Source organism: Hypomesus transpacificus, unplaced genomic scaffold (genome assembly GCF_021917145.1).
Source record: "Hypomesus transpacificus isolate Combined female unplaced genomic scaffold, fHypTra1 scaffold_139, whole genome shotgun sequence".
NCBI classification, from domain to species: domain Eukaryota; kingdom Metazoa; phylum Chordata; class Actinopteri; order Osmeriformes; family Osmeridae; genus Hypomesus; species Hypomesus transpacificus.
The window spans coordinates 316,837-343,148 of record NW_025813713.1 but is presented as its reverse complement, the minus strand read 5'-3'; the positions used below and the strand labels follow the sequence as shown (position 1 = coordinate 343,148).

The window sequence follows — 26,312 nt, the reverse complement described above, 5'->3', positions numbered from 1 at the left end:
ATGACTAGCTGACTGTCACCACGCTAGAACTGAATCGTCGTGGCCTGGGTTAGCCCAGGGTAGTCTAGGGTTAGTCCCGTTTGAGTCTTGGGTTAGCCCTGGGTGAATTCAGGGTGAGTCCGGGGTTAGTCCTGGGTTAGTCCTGGATGAGGCCTGGGTTAGTCCTGGGTTAGTCCTGGGTTAGTCCTGGGTTAGTCCTAGGTTAGTCCTGGATGAGGCCTGGGTTAGTCCTGGGTTAGTCCTGGGTTAGTCCTAGGTGAATTCAGGGTGAGTCCTGGGTTAGTCCTGGATGAGTCCTGGCTTATTCCTGGGTTAGTCCTGGGTTAGTCCTGGATGAGGCCTGGGTTAGTCCTGGATGAGGCCTAGGTTAGTCCTGGGTTAGTCCTGGGTTAGTCCTGGGTTATTCCTGGGTTAGTCCTAGGTTAGTCCTGGATGAGGCCTGGGTTAGTCCTGGGTTATGAGGAAGATGGCTCGCCCAGTAGTGAAGCTCAAGTTGTGAGGTCATGAGAGGGGCGCTCGGTCGGGACCCTCTGAACCCTCCTGGGAAAGGAGTTCTGAGAGCAAACATTTTTGGGTTAGGGTTACATTTTTGTATTTATCAGACACCCCCCTCCACATGAACCCATTAACAAGACTACCTTCTCCTGGATTTCTTTATTTGTAAATACTGTAAAATGCATTTTGATATCATTGACATGTTTTTATATGTCAGTCACTACCAATGATTACAGCTAAAAGTAAATTATAAATTAACTGTTCGTGTTTTTCATAATCCAGAGACGCTTTATATCTTGTTCCATCTTTATGACAACTAAAACTAAAATTGAGGGGGAAAATTAGACTATATGAAAAATTACTTAGAACATCAAAACCTTACAGTTCCGCAAATGTTCACTACGGAATGCTTGGATGACACTGCGTCACTATGCGTTGTTAGTAAAGTGACATATAAGAGAGATTTCTGTGAATGATTGAATCTCTAATGTGAAAATTCTACCCACGTCCTCTTCCCAGCGGACGGATCAACGGACAACATAATAATGTTTTTAATATGAAAGAATTTTTATCGATTTAAGAAAACTTTTAAAATTAAAAAAAATACTTAAAAACCTAATTTTAAATTAAGAATAGATCACATGTAATACTTATGGGAAAAACTGTGTCCTTTGCTATTAATTTCTGCAATAGCGCTGTAAAGATGGATCATGTCTGATCCTGTCTCCCGCGCCTGTGTGTATATCATGTTGGCCATCTCTGTACCGCCATTGTGATGTACAATACTGTATTATTAGGAAGATGTGTGTGTGTGGGGGGGGGGGGGGGGGGGGGAGGGAGCGGACATATTGATTTTTCTGTACCGTACATGGTCCTTTCTGACGACACGGCAGTATTTAATATGAAGCAGTCAGTCTCTTGGGTTGGCTTTGTAATTCATGGTAGGGTAGTTCAGGATCTTGGGTTAGGGATAGCTGTCTTGTGTAGGTGATAAAGATACCATTGTATGTTTCTTTATATTGTAAAGGTTTCTTTAGACTGAAAGAAAAACTGATAATTTGCTTATCAAAAAAAGAAACAACTGCATCAATAATAAATGTATTTGATTTGTACTCCTAGTGTTCACTATGTCATCAGTAACACTGACAGTCAACGTCACACACGGTGCTTCATACATTAAACGCAGTAGATAACACAGTCCTACAGCGTTCGTAATCTTGATATCCTTTTAATTGAAAGCATTTATAAAGAGTAAAACCAAATCTCTTACACATTTCTGTTGCAGTCTTGTTTTTACAGTCTATGGTTGCGGTCCATCATGACCAATTTAGATTTAGTTATTCCATTGATTGATAATTTGACCAATAGCAGAATTGTTTACAGAGTGGGCCAATAGAAACACAGGAAGCCTCAAGGTGACCAGGAATTGCTGGCGAGCTGTCACATCGGTGGGAACCAAGGAAAAACACGAATATAGCAGCCAAACACTTCTTCTCTTAACAATTTAGTTCCAAGGTAAGAGTTTCTACAATCGTGTCTGGTCTTATACTAGCTCGTATGATTGAAAGTCATTTTGAGAAATGCATTTGGCTTGCCGAGTTGGATGTTTGGTGCGTCTGTACAGCAACAACAACAGTGCTTGCGAGAGCTAACGTTAGCTATGCTAGCCTGTAAGGCTGAGGAAAGCAACTTGCTAGAAAGTTCTGGAAACGTCCGACTGGACACTTCGGCCACATGGGATCATAACGACCCGCATCTCATAAACATGTCTTTTTGTTGATGTATAGAAGGCACTATTTACCTGTTTAATGGAGCTATTAACTAGCCTAATACCTGATTTAGCCATGTAGTCTGCTGAATATTCCTAGTACTACGAAGTCAGTGAGGATAACTAAAAGAGCTAGGGTAGTTGCCTGTTGAGTAAATTACGCCGTAATTTAGGGTGAAACGAGAGAATTCGCAATACGCACATGCAATGTTTGTGGACCAACCGAGCGACACATTAGCTTCGTCGCTTGTTTCTGACTCAATTCGACAGATGAGCGACACGGAAGAGCTTAACGGGGCCGGTGACAAGCAGGACTCGATCCCATCGGCCAAGATGTCTGGGCGAGCATCGTTGCTAGACAGCGGGGAAGACTTCGAGATTCTGGACGATGAAGACGTGGACGACCCTCCCCCGCTGGAGGACGCCGGAGGAGGCAAAGAGGAGCCGGCTGGCGAGGGGGCGGTAGCGAGAGAAGCTCCAGTTGATGAGTGGATGGATGTATTAGGTACGTAAGGAGTGATGGCATGATCTTGATTGTTTACCTGTTTACGGTTTGATCCAGTGTACATGCTGGTGGGTAATTGGTGCACGTGTCAGTAGTAATATACTATTATTTGACATTTTCTTGACATTCTCACTGGTGATGGGTGTGTGACTGAGCAGCTGATTGGCTGAGCTGTGTGTGCGGGTAAAAGGCAGCTGATTGGCTGAGCTGTGTGTGCAGGTAATGGACAGCTGCAGAAGAAGGTTCTGGAGGCGGGGCAGGGCCCAGACAGCAAGCCCCAGAAGGGCCAGCAGGTGACGGTCCACCTGAGGACCAAGCTGGCTGATGGAACCCTGATCGCTGACGACCCAGAGCTCTCCTTCACCCTGGGAGACGGAGATGTCACCCAGGTAACTAGCATCTAGGTGTAGCTAGCCAGATGAAAACTGACCAGCTGTTGCAAACCTGATGAATACTGACCAGCTGTAACTAACCAGGTGAATACTGACCAGCTGTAACTAACCAGGTGAATACTGACCAGCTGTAGCTAAGCAGGTGAATACTGACCAGCTTTAGCTAACCAGGTGAATACTGACCAGCTGTAGCTAACCAGGTAAATACTGACCAGCTGTAGCTAACCAGGTGAATACTGACCAGCTGTAGCTAACCAGGTGAATACTGACCAGCTGTAGCTAACCAGGTGAATACTGACCAGCTGTAGCTAACCAGGTGAATACTGACCAGGAGTGTTCCCCAGGCACTGGACCTGACTGTGCAGCTGATGGAGATGGGAGAGAAGTGTCTCGTCCTCACCGACTCCAAATATGCTTACGGCTCCGTGGGGAGGTAGGGAGGCTGCCTAGCAACCCGCAGTCCACTAGTGGACTGTTAAATGTTATATTATTATGGGTAGAAGATTCATCTGTGGGATCTGCCATGTTGCCGGGGTCTGGGAGAGGCTCAGTCTGAGGTCTGTGTCTGGTGCCTCCTCCCCCGGGCAGTGCGGAGCCAGCGGTGCCCCCAGGGGCTGAGCTGGGCCTGGAGGTGGAGCTTCTGGGGGCCTTGGAGCCCCCCGACCTGGAGCTGCTGCCCCCGCAGGAGAGGAGCTCCTTGGCTGGACGCAAGAGAGAGAGAGGCAACTACTACTACCAGAGGGGGGAGTACGCCTTCGCTGTCAACTCCTACGCCATCGCCCTGCAGGTCACAGAGTCCTCGTCTAAAGGTCAGGAGCTGGCCTCGGTGCTCAGCCCTGCTGGTCACCTCTGACCTTTGTTCATCCAGCATGAGTTTATCTGAAGCAACGTTCAGGTGGGACCATCCCAGCCTCACCCCCCCCCAGGGTGCTGGTCTGCTGGAGGGGGAGTTACACACCACCAGGGTGCATTGGGAAGACAGTAAAGACATTCCTCTGTGGATGGGAAGTAGGTGTGTGTGTGATGAAGGTGTTGTGGTTGACTGTGATGTGGTGTTCCAGTGGACATCAGCCCCCAGGAGGAGCAGGATCTGCTGGAGGTGAAGGTGAAGTGTCTGAACAACATGGCGGCTGCCCAGCTGAAGCTGGAGCATCATGATGCGGCGCTGCGCTCCTGCGTCGCTGTCCTCGCACACCAGCCAGACAACATCAAGGCTCTGTTCCGCAAGGGCAAGGTGGGGGGCCTTAACCCTGCCTGCCTGTCTGCCTGTCTGCCTGTCTGTCTGCCTGTCTGTCTGTCTGTCTGTCTGTCTGTCTGTCTGTCTGTCTGTCTGTCTGTCTGTCTGTCTGTCTGTCTGTCTGCATGTCTGTCTGCCTGTCTGTCTGCCTGTCTGCATGTCTGCCTATCTGCCTGCCTGCCTGCCTGTCTGACAGTGGTATATCCTCCTCCAGGTGCTGGCCCTGCAGGGGGACTATGCTGAGGCCATCAGGATCCTCCGCAGGGCTCTGAAACTGGAGCCAAGCAACAAGGTACATTCCCATTTTCCTCCCTGTACTCCTCCCTCTCCTCCTGGACTAGTCGAGAAACAGCATGTTTCCAGAAGCTGTAGTTCCAACCTGTGACCAGCAGGTGGTGCCAGTGTCCTCCTCATGGCAGAGGAGGCGGCCTGGAGGAAGTGCAGACTCAGCACTTTGGCAGGTCTGGCTGGAGGCTGCTTGGTGCTGTAAATATAGAGTGGCCTGGGGGGGGGGGGGGGGGGGCAGCACAGGATGTGGTGTGCGTGCGTGTGAATGTTGCAGGGCAGTGGTGAGATTGTGAATTCCAGTACGTGGACAATAAATTGAGGCGTTGGGGAAGGAGGGCAGGATTCCAACGATGTAGAGTGTAACCCTGCAAGTGTGTGTGTGTGTTTTCCTGGAAGACGATCCACGCTGAGCTCTCCAAGCTGGTGAAGAAACACTCAGAGCAGAAGGGGGTGGAGCAAGCCATGTACAGGAAGATGCTGGGGAACCCTGACAGCTGCAGTGACATGCAACCCCCCCGCTCTAGCTCCTGGGTGAGACCTCACATCACATCACCTGGGGGAGACCAGCTCCTCACCTCACCTGGGGGAGACCAGCTCTGTGGTCTGACTGAAATAGTGAGCGGATGTATGTATACTGACCATCCATCTCCTCTCCTTCTCTCCTCCTCTCCTCCTCTCCTCCTCCAGGGAGTCAGTTGGAAGTGGCTTTTTGGTGCCACAGCAGTTGCCATCGGAGGTGTGGCCTTGTCTGTGGTCATTGCTGCCAGGAACTAGACCTCACTTCCTGGTTTCCTGAGTGCTCCGGAGTGGGAGTGTGGACTCCAGGCAGTGCCTTGACCCCTGACCCCATCAGGAGACGAAGGGCTTGCCCTCCTCTTCCTCTGCTCTCTGACTACAAAGATTGAGAGTTGTATGTGACAAATACTATACAATCAAAATGTATGTGGGAGTACCACATATGTATGTATATATGCCATACACTAATAGTTTATTTGCTGCCAATGTTTTGAACTCATGTTTAGAGATTTATGGTGGTGATTGAATAATGAAATGAGCACTAAAATGTGATTCCAGAGTAGCTAGTGTGATTAAGGTCCTATATTTTTAAAGACTGTACAGTTCTGTAATTTGCTCGTTATTTTTCTTTATTCCAGAGGATGTGTGAGGTTTAGTCAATCCAGCATGATGAACACCAGAGTAAGCAAAGATGCTGTGATATCTGTGATCTCATCTCCCACTGTTCCCAGGCATGCAGGTTCTCTCTCATCCTCCCCCTGCCCCCCCCCCCCCCCCTTTATAATTTGTATGTTTCTTGGGAGGTTGTTATATTCCTGTTGATTGCTTTGTGTTTGGTCTGGTGTGTAATTCAGTTTATTTATTAGATGTTTATCAGTTTGTTTTACAGCCCACATTCCGCCACAGAGCCCCAACAACTTCACATTCCCAGAATTTGTTAATTTTCTCAATAAAAGTTTCTTCTGTTATTGCCAGTCAACCTATTAATTTGGTGTCCAATCAGTTTAAGTCTAATTATTACACTCTATTGCTCCACAGGCTGGGACCTGTAAGTGTCACGCTTGTATTTTTCCCAACATTTTTTATATTTAACAAAATAGTGTGCAGATTTTTTAAAATATATATTTTCTCTTTTTTTGTGTTATGAAATCTTATGTTTGGAATTTTAACATTTTGAACAATAATTTAAGATGATATTACCTCATATACACTCCTGAAAATTATGTCTAGTCCTACTAACGTGTAAAATATGAAAAGCGTTGGTTTACTGGGGCCTCTAGATGCCCACAGAAGCAGTAGGTAGCTACCTCCACAGAAGAGTCTGTATCGCTTGACTCACTGTTGCCACGTTCAAATTATTGAGTTCCATTCTCACTGCTAGTTTGAGGAGAGTCATCCTTTTTGTTGGTCAGTATTTCGTTTGCATCAACATGGACGTACAATTACATATTTACGTTTCCTTGTCTCATGTTATGAACTGGATATTCCCAATTAACTGCTTTATCGGACATTGACGTTTCGTTGACGTAATTGGATGACCTAATGTTTCCCTTACCCTACGCACGTCTTGGCTCCAGCCATCCCTGGCTGACCTGTGAGGAATCATCTCACTTCTACACCGATTCAAATGCACCCACAAAGTATTTGTAGCTAACGTTAACATACGCGTATAGTTGTGACGTACAAGCAACCTTTTTGTTACAATTTTTTTTATTTTTTTTATCGTGACCTCATCGCGTACTGATTGTGTGATGAATATTCATTGAAAGTTCTTCAGCTTTTACGACAGAGAGCGTGAGCGTGGTGGAAATCGTAGGAAGATGGCGGCGTTGAAGGAGGAGCAGAGCTACGGGCTGTCCTGTGGACGAGTGAGCAATGGCAGCAATGTATCCGTTTTTCACGTCAAACTCACTGACAGCGCCTTAAAAGCCTTTGAAGGTTATCAGAGCAGCAAGGTGAGTCTGACATTATGTTAAATATATATTTAAACCGCAGACTTGCAGTACCTTGGCAGCTGACAGTCTGTGCTAGCTAGGCTAAATTGCTAAGCTCGCTAGCTGGCCAACCATTTCAAGTGGGAGCCAAGCTAGCCGCTAAGCTAAGATAGCTAGGCAGTATAAGCTGCTATGCTGTCAACCAATACTCTATTGGCTCAGTGTACTAGCTAGCTAGCTATGTGGAATGGATCAGGCTAACACTTGTGTTGAACAGTATAAACAATTAAAAACTAGATTTTATTTTGTCACGAATGTCTTTAATCACTGCCACGTGTTTCTGATCAATGAGAAGCATTCTGTGAAAAACAGAGTTATCGTGGAGACCCTTATTACGACGTTAATTTGTAAACACAAAACGCTGCATGGAATGTTTTGAGCAAAGCCATGCCAGTTTAGAGCTAGCCAATGAACTTATATAGCAGGCTTCTCTTGCCAGTTAGCTTTTTCTCTCGCATCGAGACACAATAACAATCGTGTTTGTTACGGTTTTTGATAACAAGCGGTTGTAATACATCAGTGACGATACATAAATATGGTTCCCTGCTAACATTGATACTGTGTGGAAGGAGGGACGAGAGTATTGTGGAAAAGAGACTCAGCCCAGCTAGCTAGCTAGTGTTAGTCATCGGGTGAGTTAAACCCCTACCCCCTCATATTGCTCGAGTCAAGAGCTAGCCAGTAAGCTAACAGTCCCATGCCTGGCCATGCAGTATTTGCCAGGATTAGTGAACCAACTATTTCGTTAATATGTTGCCCCGTCATTTTGTGGAAGTACAGTACTTTGAAATTGATTTGACGTTTTGGTTTTCTAGACAGCCTGCCTCCCCCCTCGCTAAAATGTAGGTAGCTGGCCTTGCTAATAAACTTGGCTTGTTAGGTACTTTTACATCGGGTTCTGATTGAGCTAGTTTAGCCGGTGGCCTTCTTATGTTACAGGTTCTATAAATATTTGACAGGGAAAGGCCTGGTCAGGCTAAACCATGGAGGTTCTCCAACAACTCACTCTGAGGAAAACACCAGCAATGGGGTGCTCGTTTATGAAGCTAAAATTAACTTGCATCCTATATTTTGTAAATAAGTTATGTAGCTTTTGAACTAGCCATAGCCGCTTGACAACTTGTTTCTCAACAGAATAAATAGCTCGTCTGTGTTCATTATTGAAGCTGGCCTGTTAAGAGTTTATCAACAGTGCTCAGCCTAATCCAGAGATATGAACTCTGGATAAGAGCCTCTGCTAAATGACTAAATTATATGAAACTTGTTTTGTGGTCCAGGGGGAATAAACTAAGATGGTTTATTAGAGAAAATATTCAGTTGGTTGGACTGATGAGTCTAACTCCTGATCAACAAATGTTGTTGGTTTAGAAGATGGTCCTCAGATATGGATGGTCTTGTGCCTGTTTCAGGACAGGTGGACTCATAGCAGTTGAGGGTTGTATTCTCCTATCAGTGCAGTGGAAGAATGCAGCACTAATAGGTGCGTTCGACTTCATGCAGTGCCGGCTGCAGCCGGCTGACTTAAAGCTGAGAATGCCGGAACGCCGGTGCTGCATGAAGTCGAACGCACCTAATGATTGAAATCACATGGATCTGTGTCCGAACAAATGCTTCTGTGCTATTGGGGTCAGCTGAAAACCAGCCAATCGTGTTGAACGAAGCATGAAGGGAGTCAGATGGCTGAGCGGTGAGGGAGTCGGGCTAGTAATCAGAAGGTTGCCGGATCGATTCCCCGTCGTCCCACATGATGTTGTGTCCTTGGGCAAGGCACTTCACCCTACTTGCCTCGGGGGGAATGTCCCTGTACTTAATGTAAGTCGCTCTGGATAAGAGCGTCTGCTAAATGACTAAATGTAAATGTAATGTAATGAAGGGTGCTGTGGTACTACTTTGTTGATTGGACGACAGGAGGCTGTGCGGAGGCCGGGTGTGATTGGCCGGGATCTGAGGAGATGCCCAGTGATGCCTCAGTCTCTTACTGAGTGCTTTAACACGGTCCTTTATAGGGGTGTCACGATACCAAAAATTCAGTAGTCGGTGCCGATACCAGTAAAATAACACGATTCTCGGTGCCAATTTCAATACCATGGTAAAAAAAAGGATTTTCTAAGATTCCATGTACTTGAACTTGAAACATTTACTTATTTATAAAAAATATTTGGAAAAACAGCAAAATGTCATAAGACATACAAAACTTGTGCAACAGAGCATAGCACAACCTAATACAGTGCAATTAAGCCATTCAGCTAACAAGATGAACATGACTTTACCTTCTAACCAAGGTAGGCTATAGGCTAACGTTAAAACTACAGCATAGCTAACCTAAACTAAGTACATAACATAAGCCATTGTAACACTAGTGCCCACCATCTCAAACATCCTGTACAGTAACGTGTATGACAGATTAAAAAACAGAAAAAGTGCATTCTTTGGATGTATTCAGAACTTCGCCGCGACCACAACGAACATTGATTTATTTTGTATGATGCCAGATGTTATCATCGGTGCTGCTCTTCTGGAACAACTCACCTTGAATTCTTTAAACAAATCCGGATGACGATCTTTCAGTTGCTTAGCTAAATTGGAAGTATTACCTCCCTTGATCTGAAGAACAAGGTAGCATCTTCTGCATAGTGGCTTCTGCGGATTAATTATAATGCCACGGTCATCTGCCTCAAACGCAAAGTAGGCTATTTCCAAACACGACTTTTTGTGCCTTTGTTGTAAACAAGTCGAGGTGGGGTGATTGCTGCAGCTGCAGTTGCCATCTTGGTTTTCTGAATGTAAACGTCGACTGGAACACTCTTGAATACTGCCTCCATCAGTTCCAGAAGAGGCGCAGCACCGATGCTAACATCTGGCATCGACGCTCACGGTACTTACGGTGCTTCAAAAAAATGGGCATCGTCTGTGTTTTGTTATTTTAGCATCGAAAGGTACCGTAAGTATCGGTTCTCCTGACATCCCTAGTCCTTTACCCAAAGAGGGTTTACAGGCTTTCCGTTTACAGGCTTGTCTTTTGTCTTCTTTCTCTTAGCCAACTGTCATTTTTGCTAGCCATCCGTAGTTCGCTAGCTATCTGTAGGTAACTATCTGTGGATTGTTAGCTAACCTCCTCATCCTGTCTCCTTTGGTCTTGGAGAACAAGGTCTTAGTCACTGTTTGGGCGAGCAGACTGAAGGAGGGGGGAGGAGTCAGCCAGCAGCACTGGTCCCACTGACCTTTGGTGCTGCGCTGCTCCGTGAGCTGCTAGCTGAAGTTGATGAGGGTCAAAGGTCAATCCTCCATCTTTAAGGGGCGTCGTCTCCGGGCACAACAGACTCAAACAAGACCAACTCCTGGAAGTGAAACAAGACACCACAAATAAGCAGTGGGGATTATAGCTGACAATCACTGCCTTGTGCCTGGGGTTGTGATATCTTGGCCCAGTAAAGACAAACTGTGTCAGGAGCTGTTTCTCAAGGTCTCCCTGGCTCTCCGGCTCTCTCTGGATGTTTTTAACGGCTGGTCGGCTTACTAGCTGTCTTCTCTGAACTTTAGTACTCTGAAGAGCTCTGGCTGTCTGCTACTGGCTGCCCGCTTCTGGCTCACTGGCTGCCTGCTTCTGGTTGCCTGCTTCTGGTTGCCTGCTTCTGGCTGCCTGCTTCTGGTTGCCTGCTTCTGGCTCACTGGCTGCCTGCTTCTGGTTGCCTGCTTCTGGCTCACTGGCTGCCTGCTTCTGGCTCTCTGGCTGCCTGGTTCTGGTTGCCTGGTTCTGGTTGCCTGTTTACAGGCAACTTGAACTATTTGGAGCCCCATTATCGGCTCCATCAACACAGTACAAAAAACGTTAACTTTTTAGTTATGAAATGTGTGTTGACTAACACCCCCGTTTTAAGGGTCTAGAATTATCCCCAGCCATGTGTAATAACGTCTCACAGCAGAAGGATGTTAACTAAGAACTGGGGTAGTACCAATAACTTGTAGACATTTCCAGATTTCGTGTTCAGTTTTACCGGGAGAGTCGTCCGTTTTCAGCTGTCCCAGTCGCTTGCTCACATCCTGTTAAGAGCTGCATTATTAATCCTGGTTCTGGGGGCGAGAGGCGTTAAGGAGCCGCCTGGTGTAGGCCTGGCTCTGACGTACGGAGGGAGGGAGGGAGCACGCACTGGCCTGTTTTCACATCTGAATGGAAGGTCGTGGTGAACCAGAGGGTTGTTTGTCTAGAGCCGGGGCTGTCTGGGAGGGAGGGAGAAAGGTAGGGGTGTAGGAGACAGGCTGGAAGGCAGGGAGGTGGGGGGAGGGGAGAGAGGCAGGGAGGTGGGGGGAGAGGAGAGAGGCTGGAAGGCAGGGAGGTGGGGGGAGAGGAGAGAGGCTGGAAGGCAGGGAGGTGGGGGGAGAGGAGAGAGGCTGGGAGGCAGGGAGTTGGGGGGAGAGGAGAGAGGCTGGAAGGCAGGGAGGTGGGGGGAGAGGAGAGAGGCTGGGAGGCAGGGAGGTGGGGGAGAGGAGAGAGGCTGGGAGATGGGGGGAGAGGAGGGGAGGTGGGGGGAGAGGAGGGGAGGTAGGGGGAGGGGGAGAGGAGGGGAGGCAGGGAGGTGGGGGGAGAGGAGGGGGGGGGAGGGGGAGAGGAGGGGAGGCAGGGAGGTGGGGGAGAGGAGAGAGGCTGGAAGGCAGGGAGGTAGGGTTATAGGAGAGAGGCTGGAAGGCAGGGAGGTGGGGGGAGAGGAGGGGAGGTGGGGGGAGAGGCAGGGAGGTGGGGGAAGGGGAGAGAGGCTGGAAGGCAGGGAGGTGGGGGGAGAGGAGGGAAGGGGAGGTGGGGGGAGAGGAGAAAGGCTGGAAGGCAGGGAGGTGAGGGAAGGGGAGGTAGGGGTATAGGAGAGAGGCTGGAAGGCAGGGAGGTGGGGGGAGAGGAGGGAAGGGGAGGTGGGGGGAGAGGAGAGAGGCTGGAAGGCAGGGAGGTGAGGGAAGGGGAGGTAGGGGGAGGGGAGGTAGGGGTAGAAAGACATTGATTTTGAATAATAATACCGAATGCAAATATAACTGCACTCGTATGAAGATCGAGCGGAGATAATCACCCAGATATCACCTGTCCATCTGTAGGTAAGGACAGATATCACCCATTCACCTGTCTAGCTGCAGGTGGGGACAGATGATCAGTGTGTCTGTGTCTCCCTGCTCCAGTGGACATCACAGGTAGTAAACAGACCAGAGTGTGCATGGACAGAGATTCCAGACATTGACATGATGAGATTACGACCTCAAACTGGGCAGCAAGTATGATGTCACCAGCTGTTCTTCACTGGAGCTTGAATCAAGTGTGATCTGGCACATGAGGTGGATCTCGGAGTGTATCCTCAATCAATCACTTTATTTATAAAGCACAATTAAACACAACTTCCGCTGACCAATGTGCTATACAGAGTGCTAAATAGGACCACAACATGATAACAGAGACAAACGGAACAACTGCATCAACATTCATTTTTATAAGACAAATCAAATGAAAATGTATTTAACCTCACTTATGAAAAATGGAAAAGGACGGTGCTGTTCTAATTTCCAGAGGAAGATTATTCCAAAGTCTTGGAGCAGCAATATAGTGCTCCATCTCCTCTGGTCTGAAGTCTTGATCTAGGAACTATTAAGAAGTCTAAGTTTGCAGATCTCAAAACTCTTGTAGGTTGATGGACTGTCAGCAGATCAGAGAGGTAGGACTGACCCATTTAGTGATTTAAAAACTAACAGCAAGATTTTGTATTTAATTCTGAGACAGAAAGACAGACAGACACAGAATCTTGTCTTCATAGTGAGATGTTTCTTAAAAGGGTAATCTGTCTGTTCTTTCCCCCAATTCTGTTTCATTAACATTGAAATTATTTGGTTGAATCCGTTACACAGCACACAGGTACTGCACTCGTTACACAGTACACAGGTACTGCACTCGTTACACAGCACACAGGTACTGCACTCGTTACACAGTACACAGGTACTGCACTCGTTACAGTACACAGGTACTGCACTCGTTACACAGTACACAGGTACTGCACTCGTTACACAGTACACAAGTACTGCACTCTTTACATGACTGTTTTCACAAACCATAACTCTCCATATGAAACACTTTTAGCAACATGCAGTTTCAGGTTATTTCACAAGCAGCTGCTTGTATTATCTATCGATATATATATATATATGAGGGTCGGTCTGCGTTTCAAAGTCCCGGGCCGTTTTTCAGTCCCAGTCCAGACCTGTACAGTGAATGAGGTGTGCTGGTTGGACAGCCAGACAGCCGGGGCTAAACAGCCAGCCAGCCCCTGGTTGGACAGCCAGCCCCTGGTTGGACAGCCAGCCCCTGGTTGGTGCCATGGTTATTTAAGGAATGCTGACTCGCCAGTTTGGATGACACAGGCTGAGAGTTACTCCAGAAGCACCAGGCAGTCAGTCCAGCTGGCTGACTGCTTAATCATGGTAGGCTGTTTAATGCTGGCCGGCTGTTTAACCTTGCTTAAAGGTTGACAGACAAGCAGGCAGACAGACGGGCATGGAAGAAGCTGAGCGGGTCTTTGAAAGAGGTCTACCATGTCTCCTTCCTGCTGGGTGAGATGCCTCCAGGGTTAGGAGAGGGGTATCCTAACCAGAGCCATATCAAAAGAGAGTTGCAACACTTCCATAGGCTCCCATTATTATCGAAGAATGTGGAAGAAACAATGTATTTTCCACCGTTCAACCCCATTCATTCAGTGTCTCCGAAGCAAGTGAGCTGGTAAATTGATGAGATTTCATATTTTTACCACCACATATCAATTATTATTAGTAGTATTTTATACAGCCAGCTTTAGATAAAGTTTATCCAAAGATTATAGCTTGTTAGATTCTGAATGCAGGTAGAGTTAGACTGTAGGTCTAGTATCTAACTAGGGTTGCCAACCGTCCCGAATTGTCCGGGACATCCTGAATTATGGGTAATTTGGATTTGTCCCGTCAGGGTCTGCTCCAGTCCCGTATTCCAATCACAGCCTCACAGCCATTAATCTGTTGCATCAGAATTTTGATTTGGGCACAAAAGTCTTGAAATTTGACTGAGAATGCGTTGCCCGCATAGTCTTAGGCAGCAGCCTTAATTGGTCCCCTGTTACACTGTTTTGACGTTAGCCTCAGTCTGACTAGGGAAATACAAGTGTCACACACTTGTATTTCACTCCATTCTAAACCAAAAACGTTAGGGAGGACTGATTTTTGTAGATGAAAGCCTGCTGAAAATAACCAGAATCTCGGATTTCTTTAACCGAGCCTGTTTCATTCATCATTTGCCTGAGAAAGCAACTTCCGTTAGCCAGCCTATTCGAAAACCATTCAAACAGCAGTGGGTTTTTTGGAACTACAGCGAACTACTTGAACCACGTGATCACGTGTCGCCGAGACCAAAGCGTGCCGCAACTCTTTTTATCTGGCTCTGACCCTAACCCTCCAGGACAGGAGAGAGGCCCCACAGCTGGGTTCCTGTGGTGGCAGAGGATTCTATAAACATCCAGAGGACTCTACACGCCCAGGGGAACAGCGTTAGGATGCAGTCTGGCTCGTTGTACAACTGGGTCTTAGTTGGATCACACCACCCCTTCTGTGGGGGATGGGAACAGCAGACGATTCTACGGATGGTGGCTGAGGTGTGCTGGTATCATGCTAGGCCTTCTATTGGTGTGTGGCTAGGCTAGGCCTTCTATTGGTGTGTGGCTAGGCTAGGTCTTCTATTGGTGTGTAGCTAGGCTAGGCTAGGTCTTCTATTGGTGTGTAGCTAGGCTTGGTCTTCTACTGGTGTGTAGCTAGGCTAGGCTAGGTCTTCTATTGATGTGTAGCTAGGCTAGGTCTTCTATTGGTGTGTAGCTAGGCTAGGTCTTGTATTGGTGTGTAGCTAGGCTAGGCTAGGTCTTCTCGGGTCTACGTCTCTTGGTGAGTAGTGAGGCTAGGAGGGAAGTGTAGTTGGTGTTCCCTGCTGTTGTGGAAACCTTATAGCCGTGATCAGATTCACCTGTGCTATCTAGCAAGCAGCTGGTGCATGTCTGTCTGTCCCCTTCTCTCTCTGTTTCAGACCCCCCCCCCCCCCCCCCCCCCCCCTCTCTAGGGTTAAGGTTAGCTCCGTAGAACGTTCTGGACTCAGAGAATAGTGACATGTCAGCAGCAGCCCATTGTGAGGTCCACACACACGTACACACACATGAACACTCTCAGTGGTTGGGCTTGCCTCCAGGCCTTGCTGCAGGAATGCTGCTGTATTGATTATAGCCTAGCTGTGAAGCCGTACCACCCAGCAATGGAAACATCCCAAAAATGTCAGCTTCATAAGGCTCCTCCTGGTTGGCTGGCCCTACACCAATGTTTCTATCCTGTTTTACTGGATAGTGACTGTGTAAGGCTCCTCCTGGTTGGCTGGCCCTACACCAATGTTTCTATCCTGTTTTACTGGAGACCCAGGGTTAGCGTGAGTGGAGGAGGATGGAGACCCAGGGTTAGCGGGAGTGGAGGAGGATGGAGACCCAGGGTTAGCGTGAGTGGAGGAGGATGGAGACCCAGGGTTAGCGTGAGTGGAGGAGGATGGAGACCCAGGGTTAGCGGGAGTGGAGGAGGATGGAGACCCAGGGTTAGCGGGAGTGGAGGAGGATGGAGACCCAGGGTTAGCGGGAGTGGAGGAGGATGGAGACCCAGGGTTAGCGGGCGGAGCTGTTTTCTGACTGGTTTCTCCTGTCTCCTCAGGGCCTGACCTCACCACTCATCCGCTTCACCGGAAACCAAGGAGTGAGTACCTTCAGTCTTTTTATCCATCTCGCTCTCTCTCGCTTTCTCTTGCTCTCTCTCGCTTTCTCTGACTTTCATCTTTTAATTCCCATCTCTCTTCTCTTGCCAATTCCTTGTCTCTCCCTCCTCTCCTCTCCTGGTAAAGCAGAGCAGTCATGCAGGTGGACAGTGTTTACTCTCTTATCACTGCTGCTGCATAATCATTAACTGGACGTGTGCCTGGTGTAAGTGCGTGCGTGTGTGTTGGTCTTATCAAATGGATAAAGGAGGTTGTGGTCAACTTTATGGTGTGACCCTCCCTCTCTGCAGTGTGTCATGAGGAACTTTGTGTCCTGGGTAGTGATATTGACTCCAGGAAAACCTTGATTTGAATGTATTTTCTTTGTATTCCAGAAAATTGTAATCCCTCGATCGGAGAACCCCAGTGAGCTGCAGACGTTCACGTTCTACCTGTCCAACGTGGGCCGGGACAACCCCCAGGGCAGCTTCGACTGCATCCAGCAGTACATCACCAGGCAGGGACACACACACACACACACACACACACACACACACACACACTCTCTCCTTGCTCCCTCTCTCCCTGCTCCCTCTCTCCTTGCTCACTCTCTCCCTGCTCCTTCCCCCCCCCCCCCCCCAGTGAGGGCGGTGTGCAGCTGGACTGTGTGGGGGGCATCCAGGACAAGCTGACTGTGTGCGCTACGGACGACTCGTATCAGAAGGCCCGTCAGAGCATGGCCCAGGCCGAAGAGGAGACACGCAGTCGGGGGGCCATCGTCATCAAGCCTGGGGGCCGCTACCTGGGTACCACACACCACACACACACCATCGTCATCAAGCCTGGGGGCCGCTACCTGGGTACCACACACCACACACACACCATCATCAAGCCTGGGGGCCGCTACCTGGGTACCACACACCACACACACACACCATCGTCATCAAGCCTGGGGGCCGCTACCTGGGTACCACACACACACACCATCGTCATCAAGCCTGGGGGCCGCTACCTGGGTACCAAACACACAACATCATCATCAAGCCTGGGGGCCGCTGTGCTAACACCTACCTCTAACCGCCCTCCCCCAGGTAAGAAGGTTCAGATCCGCAAGCCGGCCCCGGGGCTGTCGGACGTGGCCCCCTCCAGGCGGACCTCTCGGCCTGTCATCATCTCCAGCAGCACCGGCAAGAAGGTCACCACGACGACGCAGCCCCGCCCACTCAGGGAGCGTCTGACTCACCTGCTGGCTCTGAAGCCGTACAGGTACGGTAGCAAGCTAACAAGCTAACAGTCTTACAGGTATGCTAACAAGCTAACAGTCTTACAGGTATGGTAGCAAGCTAACAAGCTAACAGTCTTACAGGTACATTAGCAAGCTAAGACAATACTGTTGTTGTTCCAGGAAGCCAGAACTGGTGCTGAGACTGCAGAAGGACGGCCTCTCTCCTCTGGACAAAGATGCTCTGGACGGGCTGCTGCAGCAGGTACGCACACACACACACACAGGTACACACCTACACATGCATGCACACACACATACACACCTACACACACACACACACAGGTATTCACCTACACACACATCCACACAGCATGCTCTATGTTTAATAATGTGTGTGTGTGTGCGTGCAGGTGGCTAACTTGAGTGGGCGAGACAACACGTTCACGTTGAAGGAGGCTCTGTTCAGAGAGGTGCAGAGAGACTGGCCCGGCTACTCAGAGGGGGATCAGCAGCTGCTCAGACGCATCCTGGTCCGGTACGACCACCCTCACCTGTGTGTGTTACGTTTTATTAAAGGTCACATGACATGAAAACTTGCCCTGGGTATTTTTCTCCGCCTTTGAGAAAATGAAGGCTCAAACACTCGGTTTGACAATCTCCTCCTTGTGACGTCACAAGGAGCCAGGCTATTGCCCTTCTCTCTGCTTTGCCCGCCCAGATAATCTGGCCCGCCCATGAAAAACTGAGCTACGATCGTGCAGATGCAAGTGCAATATCGTTTTTTCCTGGAGACATGATGGCTAGCAAACGAACGAAGCATAACAGTTGCTCAGTGTTTAGATGTACAAATCAAAACAAAAGTGTTTTTTTAGTTCCTTCATCCAAGCCTCTGCGCAACCAGTATCTTAATTTTATTTTTGCTGGAAATGCACCAACACAACTTCCCAAGGTTTTGTATGTCTGCGCCAAACATTTCAGCCACTACTGTTTCCTTGCTGAAATTAAATTCTGGATCATTACTAACTCTCCTTGGTCAAGCTACAAACCTTGGACAAGTAAGTTAACTAACGCTAAATATCATTTTGTTGCTTTACTGTATATGGTTACCTAGCTTGCTACCCTTAGAATGCGGCTGTAACATTAGCTCTGCAGCTAACAGCTGAGTTACTGTTGCTAATGTAAAGATAGATGGCATCAAGTATGTGTGTGAATACAAACGCTGTAACGGCAGTGTTGTACACTTCTTTGTTATTTGGATAACCGTTCTGCTGTTGGTGTTATGGCGCGCGCAATATCCGCCTTTCTCTTCATTGAAATGACTGAGTGTGCACCTCTGCAAACCAGGGTGATCAGATGAGAATGGGCAAATTCGAGGCATCTTACAGCAACGGGGGCTACGAGCCATTGCGATACATCCGTTGTAAACATTAGCGCATGTTGCCGCCCCTCTCCTCCTCATTAGCATTTAAAGCTACAGACACAGAAACGGCTCGTTCTGAGGAAAGCTCATTGTGGGACTACTCATAGTGGCTATTATTATGCACCAAGGCTGAATTTGGGGAAAGATACGTCAGATACAGTACTAGGGAACCACTAAGGCCTATATAAAAGCATCCAAAAACAGCATGTCATGTGACCTTTAATATAGCAAACCCTTCCCTCCAAAACCTGCTCTCTGTTGTTCTACACAGTACGAATGGTGTGGTGTTCCATAAGACTTCAGGTGTTATTGGAGGTAGCAGACGGGGTTGGAGTGTTTCTGGTAGATGGACTGACTGGGCAAAATAGAGGTCCTGATGAGGGAGAATGGTGTAGGACATCCCTACTCTCAACATCTTCTGCTCTCTCTGTCTATCCCTCTCTGCTGGATGTTCCCAGTGTGTAGAGTACAGCAGTAATGTTTTCCAGCTATATTTAGCTTCTCTTAGTTTGGCTCCAGAGCAGCCTGAGCCCCCTGCCAGCTCCCAGACAGGAACGCTTCACATTCTCCCCTTCCAGGGGGAGCTGTAGCCTGGCCCAGCTCTGCAGGCCTGCTTCTGTCTTGGTCTCTCTCTTTTTCTCTCTTTCTCTCTCTCTCCCCCCCCCCCCCCCCCCCCCCCCTCCTGCTGCTGCTGCACTTTGAGTGGCAAATCAGCTGCCCCCCACCACAGACGCACGCACAAGTGTCTACACAGAATCGTAGACCTGGGATGCAAACACACGCACACACACTGCACACACTACACAGGCAGACCCCCCCCTCCTCCAGCAGAATGTTGGGAGGCTTGTGATGCAACAGAGTTCCAGCACATGCTGATCCATGTGTAAGACAGTCCAGTCCAGGGTCCTGCCTGTCTCTGTCACACTGCCCTGCCTGCCTGTCACACTGCCCTGTCTGTCTCTGTCTGTCTGTCTCTGTAACTGCCTGTCTGTCTCTAACTGCCTGTCTCTGTCACACTGCCCTGCCTGCCTGTCACACTGCCCTGCCTGTCTGTCTGTCACACTGCCCTGCCTGTCTGTCTGTCACACTGCCCTGCCTGTCTGTCTGTCACACTGCCTTGCCTGTCTGTCTCTGTCTAACTGTCTGTCTCTGTAACTGCCTGTCTGTCTCTGTAACTGCCTGTCACACTGTCCTGCCTGTCTGTCACACTGCCCTGCCTGTCTCACACTGCCCTGCCTGTCTGCCACACTGTCCTGCCTGTCTGTCACACTGCCCTGCCTGTCTCACACTGCCCTGCCTGTCTGTCACACTGCCCTGCCTGTCTCACACTGCCCTGCCTGTCTGTCTTATTATCCTGTCTGTCTCACTGTTTACCTCTAGCCTGGCTGTCTGTCGGGGTGGGGTCTAGACTGACTACTAACTATCCCTCACTGACCTCTGCTGGCAGCTCTCTCTTCCAGCCCCTCACTGCCCCCTGCTGGCAGCTCTCTCCTCCAGCCCCTCACTGCCCCCTGCTGGCAGCTCTCTCTTCCAGCCCCTCACTGCCCCCTGCTGGCAGATCTCTCCTCCAGCCCCTCACTGCCCCCTGCTGGCAGCTCTCTCTTCCAGCCCCTCACTGCCCCCTGCTGGCAGCTCTCTCTTTACTCCAGAAGACAAAATACTCCTGGATCTGTTATAATCAGGTGACCCTTCTTGGTGACTTCCTGTATCTTTTCTTCTGTGGTTTCTGACAGGAAACTGTGCCAGGCCCAGAGCAGCACAGTCCCTCCCCCAGAGCCCCCCCCCAGCCCCCCCAAGGAGCCCCCCAACAGCTCCCCCTCACAGGTCAGTCTCTGTCTCTCCCTCCTTCTGTCTGTCTATCTGTATCTGTCTGTCTCTCTCTCTCCCCTCCGTAGATGTTTACTGATTGTGTTAACATCCATCCTTCTGTGTTGCTATAGAAACGCCCTGCGTCTGAGTTCATAGACCCCCTGGCCAATAAGAAGCCCAGGATATCTCACCTGGCCAGCAAGGCCACGGCCGGGACGATCAACGGCAAGCTGAACGGGAAGGAGGCAGGCGGCGGCGCGGAGGGCGTGACATCATCATCGTGCGCCCCAGGCCCCCTGCTGGAGCTGACGCGCCCCTTTGAGCCTCTCTCTGACGTCAGCAACGACTCCAGCCACAACGGCCGAGACCCCGACCCCCTGGAGGCTGCCGTGGCTGAGAGGCTGAGCCAGCCTCCTGGCCCCCCAGGCCTCCCCGCCCCCCCAGGCCTGGCCTCCTCCTCCCCGGGACACCCTGCCCCGGAGCCCCCCCGCACCAGCACCTCCCCCCTCCACGGCAAGTCCAAGAAGAAGTCCAAGAAACACAAAGACAAAGACAAGAAGGAGAGAGAGAAGGAGAGAGAGAAGGAGAGGGAGTGTGTATCAGAACCTAAGAGGCCTTGTGATGTCATTTCCTCCAGCCCTGAGAATCTCAAGAGCACCAGTATTCCACACAGGCGCACAGGTGAGACCACACACTACACACACACCACACACACTCTTCTCATAAATAGAGTCCTGCTGCTAAGTGTTGATGTGCTACTGACGGTCTCTGCCATCTCTGTGGTAACCCTGTCATTTTGATGGTCTCCGTGCTAACCGTGGGATGATGCGTTTCCTGTCCTAGATGTGAACGGTGTGTGTGACAATGCCAGTGTGCCCTCGTCATCCTCCTACACGGCTGATTACCTAACGTAAGGAACTTCCTGCTCTGTCACATGACACTTTCACATGACACAAGGACAGTAGGACATTCTGGTGACATGATAGAGCTGCTGGTGTGATGTAGAGCCCCACCTATAAAATACTTTGAAGGCCGATACCGATACAAATATTGGGTGATTTAAACATTTGATATTCTGATGTATCTGCCGATGTATATAATTTTTTTTTTTTTAAACTCCAGGAACGTGTAACAAAACACAGATTTCCCCAACAGACTCTGTCTGGATCAGCTGGTTGTGGGGTTTGTGACTGTCTAAACACGTGTTGCAAACAGGGACGTTGTAGAGTGCCCTCTGGTGACACTCATAACATGGTTGAAGGGTCTTTCGTCTGTTTAAAAAAAGGTTTTGGGAAAATGCCTAATATCGGCCGATGAGATTGGCCCGCCGATAAATCGGTTGGGCTCTAGTCTGATGTTTGTGTGTTGTCTCCTTCCTGTACATGAACAGCAAGTACAGAGTGGTAGTATCTCCAGAGCAGCGGCAGCTCTATAAGAATGACTTCAACAGTGAGTACTCTGAGTACAGAGGCCTGCACGCCCGCATCGAGGGCATCACACGGCAGTTCAGCCTGCTGGACACCCAGCTCAAACAGCTGCCCCAGGGAACCGACAAGTACAAGGTACACACACTCACCTGCTCACGCCCACTGTTGTGCACCAGTCAGGGTGCTTTCCTGCCTCCCACCTCTGATCTCCTCCTCTCTCTCTCTCTCTCCAGACAATCCACAATCAGATCCTGCAGGAGTATCGCAAAATTAAAAAGGTAACCTGCTGTTTCTATTTGATGTTACCAGCACCTGGAAAATACTCCTTGAAATGCTGACTGGTCTCACTCTCTCCCCAGACGAACCCAAACTATATCCAAGAGAAGAATCGCTGTGAATATCTACACAACAAACTGGCACATATAAAGAGACTGATAGCAGAATATGACCATCAGCAGCTTCAGGACTGGCACTAGACTCCTCCCTCCTCCTGCTCCATCCTCCTGCTCTTCTTGCAGGTGTGGTAGGAGGAGGTGTGGTGGGAGGAGGTGTGGTAGGAGGAGGTGTGGTAGGAGGTGTGGAGGCCGTATTGCTCTGGTGGAGTCTTGGCCCTCCAGCTCCAGACTCCCTCCTTCCTCTCGTTTTGGAAGACTGGCGGTTCAACCTGACACACACACACTCTCACACACACACACTCACACACACACACTCACACACACACACTCTCTTACAGTGTTGGACAGGAACAGGATGGAAAGGACGTCTACTACGATGTGTCCCGTACTGACATGGAAAGTTCACAAGTTGAACTCAGTTTCACCATGTTTATTTTCCTCTGGCTTTTTATTTATTATCTTATTTTTTGTGGCTAAAGAAGGGGCTACTTCCATGGTGTGACAGGGGGCTACCTCCATGGTGACAGGGGGCTACCTCCATGGTGACAGGGGGCTACCTCCATGGTGACAGGGGGCTACCTCCATGGTGTGAGAAGGACCTTGATTACCCCCCCCCCCCCCCAGTCTGTGGGTGTCTGGGCCCTCTGGTGCAGGTCATCACTGTAATGATCAATTGCTTTTCCTGTCTGTCCTCTACTAATGTCTTAACGTGGGAGGGGGTTAGCCTCGGATAAATTAACCTCTCGCTCTCTCTCCTGCCTCTCGCTCTCTCTAACCTGCCTCTCTCTCTTTAACCTCCCTCTCTCTCTAACCTGCGTCCCTCTCTCTCTCTCTCTCTCTCTCTCTCTCTCTCTCTCTCTAACCTGCCTCTCTCTCTCTCTAACCTGCCTCCCCCTCTCTCTCTCTCTCTCTAACCTGCCTCCGCCTCTCTCTCTCTAACCTGCCTCCCCCTCTCTCTGTAGAGTTCATACTGTGTAGATGAGATGTTCTAACCCTCAGTGTGTTTCGTTGTGTGGGGGTGTTATGATGATGACTGTTAACCAGAGACCAGCCTGGATCATCTCCCTGACTCTCACCTGATGTCGCTTTTCTCCCCAAAAAAACATTTGGGCTGGGCAGCAAATGCATTTCTTACAAACACACTTTTCTATGTGAGATGAAAACAAACCTGCACTTTTTACCTGCCTTTTACTGTACCGTCTGATCCAGTCCAGACAAGACATGCTCCTTATCCCAGCCGGCCTGCATGGTCAGAGCCAGTATTCTACAGCTGTGACCTCACAGCCCAGCCTTCTGTGACCTCACAGCCCAGCCTTCTGTGACCTCACAGCCCAGCCTTCTGTGACCTCACAGCCCAGCGTTCTGTGACCTCACAGCCCAGCGTTCTGTGACCTCACAGCCCAGCGTTCTGTGACCTCACAGCCCAGCGTTCTGTGACCTCACAGCCCAGCGTTCTGTGTTGAGAATACTCAGACTACATCCCTGGTGTAGTCTGTCTGCTAGTGTTGACTGACAGGACTGTGCTGGTTTGAGGAGGTGTTGGGGGAGGGGGGGAAGAGGCTGGGTGCTGTCCCAAGGGGAGGGGAGATCTCTGGACCTCCTGGTCCACACACACTATTACTGTCATCCTAATCATCATGACTGCTGGGGTGCCTGACTGGGTTGGGGGGGGGGGGGGCAAATCTGTGGAATGTGCAACCAGACCCGATCTCCCAGTATGTCCCAGTGCTGGAAACCCTTTAAGCCAGCTTTTCCTGTGGGAACTTTGTTTTCTAATCGAGACGTTTTCTGAGCTGATTCTGAACTTCCTGTTGTCTCCTCTGTGCGCAGGAGGTCTGAGTTGAAACGTGCCAAATGACCTGTTTAGGTTCTCTTTCTCTGATACTAAATGCTGCTGTAGTCATGAAGAGGGCTTTGGAGAAGATGTCACTTGGGATATGAGTGCTACGGACCCACAAACCAGAAGGGATTCGGGGGGGACTTAAAACAAATTTAAATTGAACTTTATTTCAATAAACTTCTTTCAAATCCTCGTTCTTGTGAAATTCTCAACCGGCTGTCAGTTTTTTGTTGCAGGAAATTGTGTGTACAGAGGAAAGTTCTGTTGCAAATATAATCCACCACATTCAAAATAATCTCAACCACAACAAGGGTAGAACAACATGTTGGGATAAGTGTTCCTCATCTCATTGTTAGAGTTTGGGCCTATACGGCCGGCCTGCTTAAAGGTGTCCCATGTTGGGCCCTGTAGACGCAGTGATGCAGTTCATCTGAGTGACCAGCAGAGGAAACTCCACCACTCTGGTCTCATTCTCAGGCTAGGTTAGGGCTGGATCTGGACTAGCCCACTCCTGGCTTGGATCCATCCTGGGAGCTGAAAGGGAGGCAGCAAGTTCACCCTGGCTGCCTGCCAGCTCCTCCCTCTGTCCCTCCCTCTCCTGTCTCTCCCTCTCCTGTCCCTCTTTCTGGCTCTCCCTTTCTCTCTCCCTGGCTCCCCTTCCCTGTTTTCTTCCCTGTCTCTCTTTCAGGGTCTCCCTCCCTTTTTCCCTCCCTTTCTCCCTCTCTGGCTCTCCCTCAGTCTCTCCCTCTGGCTCTCCTTCCCTCCCTAAATACATACAGAATCACAACACCCCCTCATCACTGTCTCTCTACCAGTTGCTAGCTGATCTGTGTTCAACTAATTTCACCCTAGCAGACCTGCTCCAGTTCTTTACAGGCTGGATGAGGAGACGGTCCTGGTCTGGATGTAGGTCAGTCCAGGTTAGATATCACCAGGTGATTACCAGGAGTATGGTGCCTGTATGAAGTACACGGGACGAGTGTAGCTTGGTGGTTAGAGCATTTCACTGCAGATCAACAGGTTGCAGGCTCAGACTCCCCTGTAGGTCTGATGAGAGCGCGTTGTGATATAGCTTCACTCCCTCGAGGTCGGAGGGTGTTGACTGATGCTCTACAGGCACAACGAGAGGTGGGGCTAGAATCTCTTACTCCACACCCCTCTCTCTCTCTTCAACTCCTCTCCACCCCTACCCCACCTCTCTCTCACTGCTGGCCCCCTGAGGCAAGGGCTAGGAGGGGGTGTCTGGCTCTCCCTGGCAACCGCCTCCATGGTATCCTAGCAACCACACAGATGCACACTGACAGGGGGCCTATGCAGGGATGCTGAACTGGTGCGCCCATCAGCATCAATCATCTCCTATTAACCAGCTGTCTGTCTGCCTGAGGTCTCTGCTGAGTCTTCGAGCCCTGAGGTGAACTTAGTCACGAGTCCTGGGGATCTTTTACACGTGTCGTGTAATGAGCTGGTCTGTCTCTTGCCGATGCGACTTCAAGTCCGTTATACTTTACGTTGTCAATGGAGCACTTTACAATTGTCTCCACCAGAAAGCCACTTAATGTTTGGTGGGGTATTTGGCTTTAAAAGAATGTTGGTACTGTTTGTGCATTACGCTAGCAATAGTGGCGCAAATGTAACTTACATTTTATTTACCTGGCAAACAACACAGAAGACTGAAGACTGAAGTTGTTCTTGTTAAGGGCGGGGTTTAGCCTTTTGACGCTTATGTTATGAGCGCTTCATCCATCCGGGTGAACTCGGGTAACAAAACGTGATCTTCACAACTGTGCCATTCATACATGGCACATCCCGTGACTTTGTTGATAGGGACTTGAACAAAACCACTGGTCATATAATGGTTCAAATATCATTTCTACCTACAAACGTAAACCAGCGTTTTAGGTACTCTTGGTAGCTAGTTGATCCATTGTATTGTGAGTCATAATACTACGATGACGTCTGAGTTTGGTTTTGAAGTGGCCACCTCTGGTAGTTCTACAATGAGTTCCTCGTTTAGAATGTGGGTCACCCGCCGGTGCAGCGGATCACTAGAAATATTTGATTTAAAACCCGGTGGGCACCTGAACCGAACTCTGGTTATCGTGGTGCTCGAGGTGCTTAGGCGCAAGCCAAGTAAATTCAAAATGGCAAGTTAGCGGTATCACGGTAAGGGGGATTGATTTGCGCAGTCTCCCAGTTTGTCAGTGACTTGGGTTGGTCACGTGATGACACCTCAG

The 26,312-nt window shown here is 49.4% G+C and overlaps 2 protein-coding genes across 3 annotated transcripts; both read left to right on the top strand.

Moving 5' to 3' along the window:
* Positions 1-1,884: 1,884 nt before the first annotated feature.
* On the top strand, positions 1,885-6,200 carry fkbp8 (FKBP prolyl isomerase 8). The gene is made up of 9 exons (XM_047051136.1): positions 1,885-2,010; positions 2,534-2,768; positions 2,988-3,157; positions 3,505-3,593; positions 3,749-3,969; positions 4,222-4,394; positions 4,612-4,689; positions 5,082-5,216; positions 5,373-6,200. Exons 2-9 carry the CDS (start codon positions 2,534-2,536, stop codon positions 5,457-5,459), a joined length of 1,188 nt encoding a protein of 395 aa, XP_046907092.1. The 5' UTR covers positions 1,885-2,010; the 3' UTR covers positions 5,460-6,200.
* Positions 6,201-6,805: 605 nt separating this feature from the next.
* Positions 6,806-23,053, top strand: ell (elongation factor RNA polymerase II). 2 transcript variants are annotated; one of them, XM_047051163.1, is made up of 13 exons: positions 6,806-7,156; positions 15,923-15,964; positions 16,358-16,479; positions 16,605-16,978; positions 17,054-17,228; positions 17,368-17,449; positions 17,598-17,722; positions 20,341-20,431; positions 20,548-21,097; positions 21,260-21,326; positions 21,807-21,978; positions 22,077-22,121; positions 22,203-23,053. In XM_047051163.1, the coding sequence occupies exons 1-13, from the start codon at positions 7,022-7,024 to the stop codon at positions 22,317-22,319; spliced, it is 2,097 nt and encodes a 698-aa protein (XP_046907119.1). In that variant the 5' UTR covers positions 6,806-7,021; the 3' UTR covers positions 22,320-23,053. The 2 variants fall into 2 exon arrangements, with proteins under 2 accessions (XP_046907119.1, XP_046907120.1); XM_047051164.1 differs by having other exon boundaries at positions 6,808-7,156; positions 16,605-16,768.
* Positions 23,054-26,312: the final 3,259 nt, after the last annotated feature.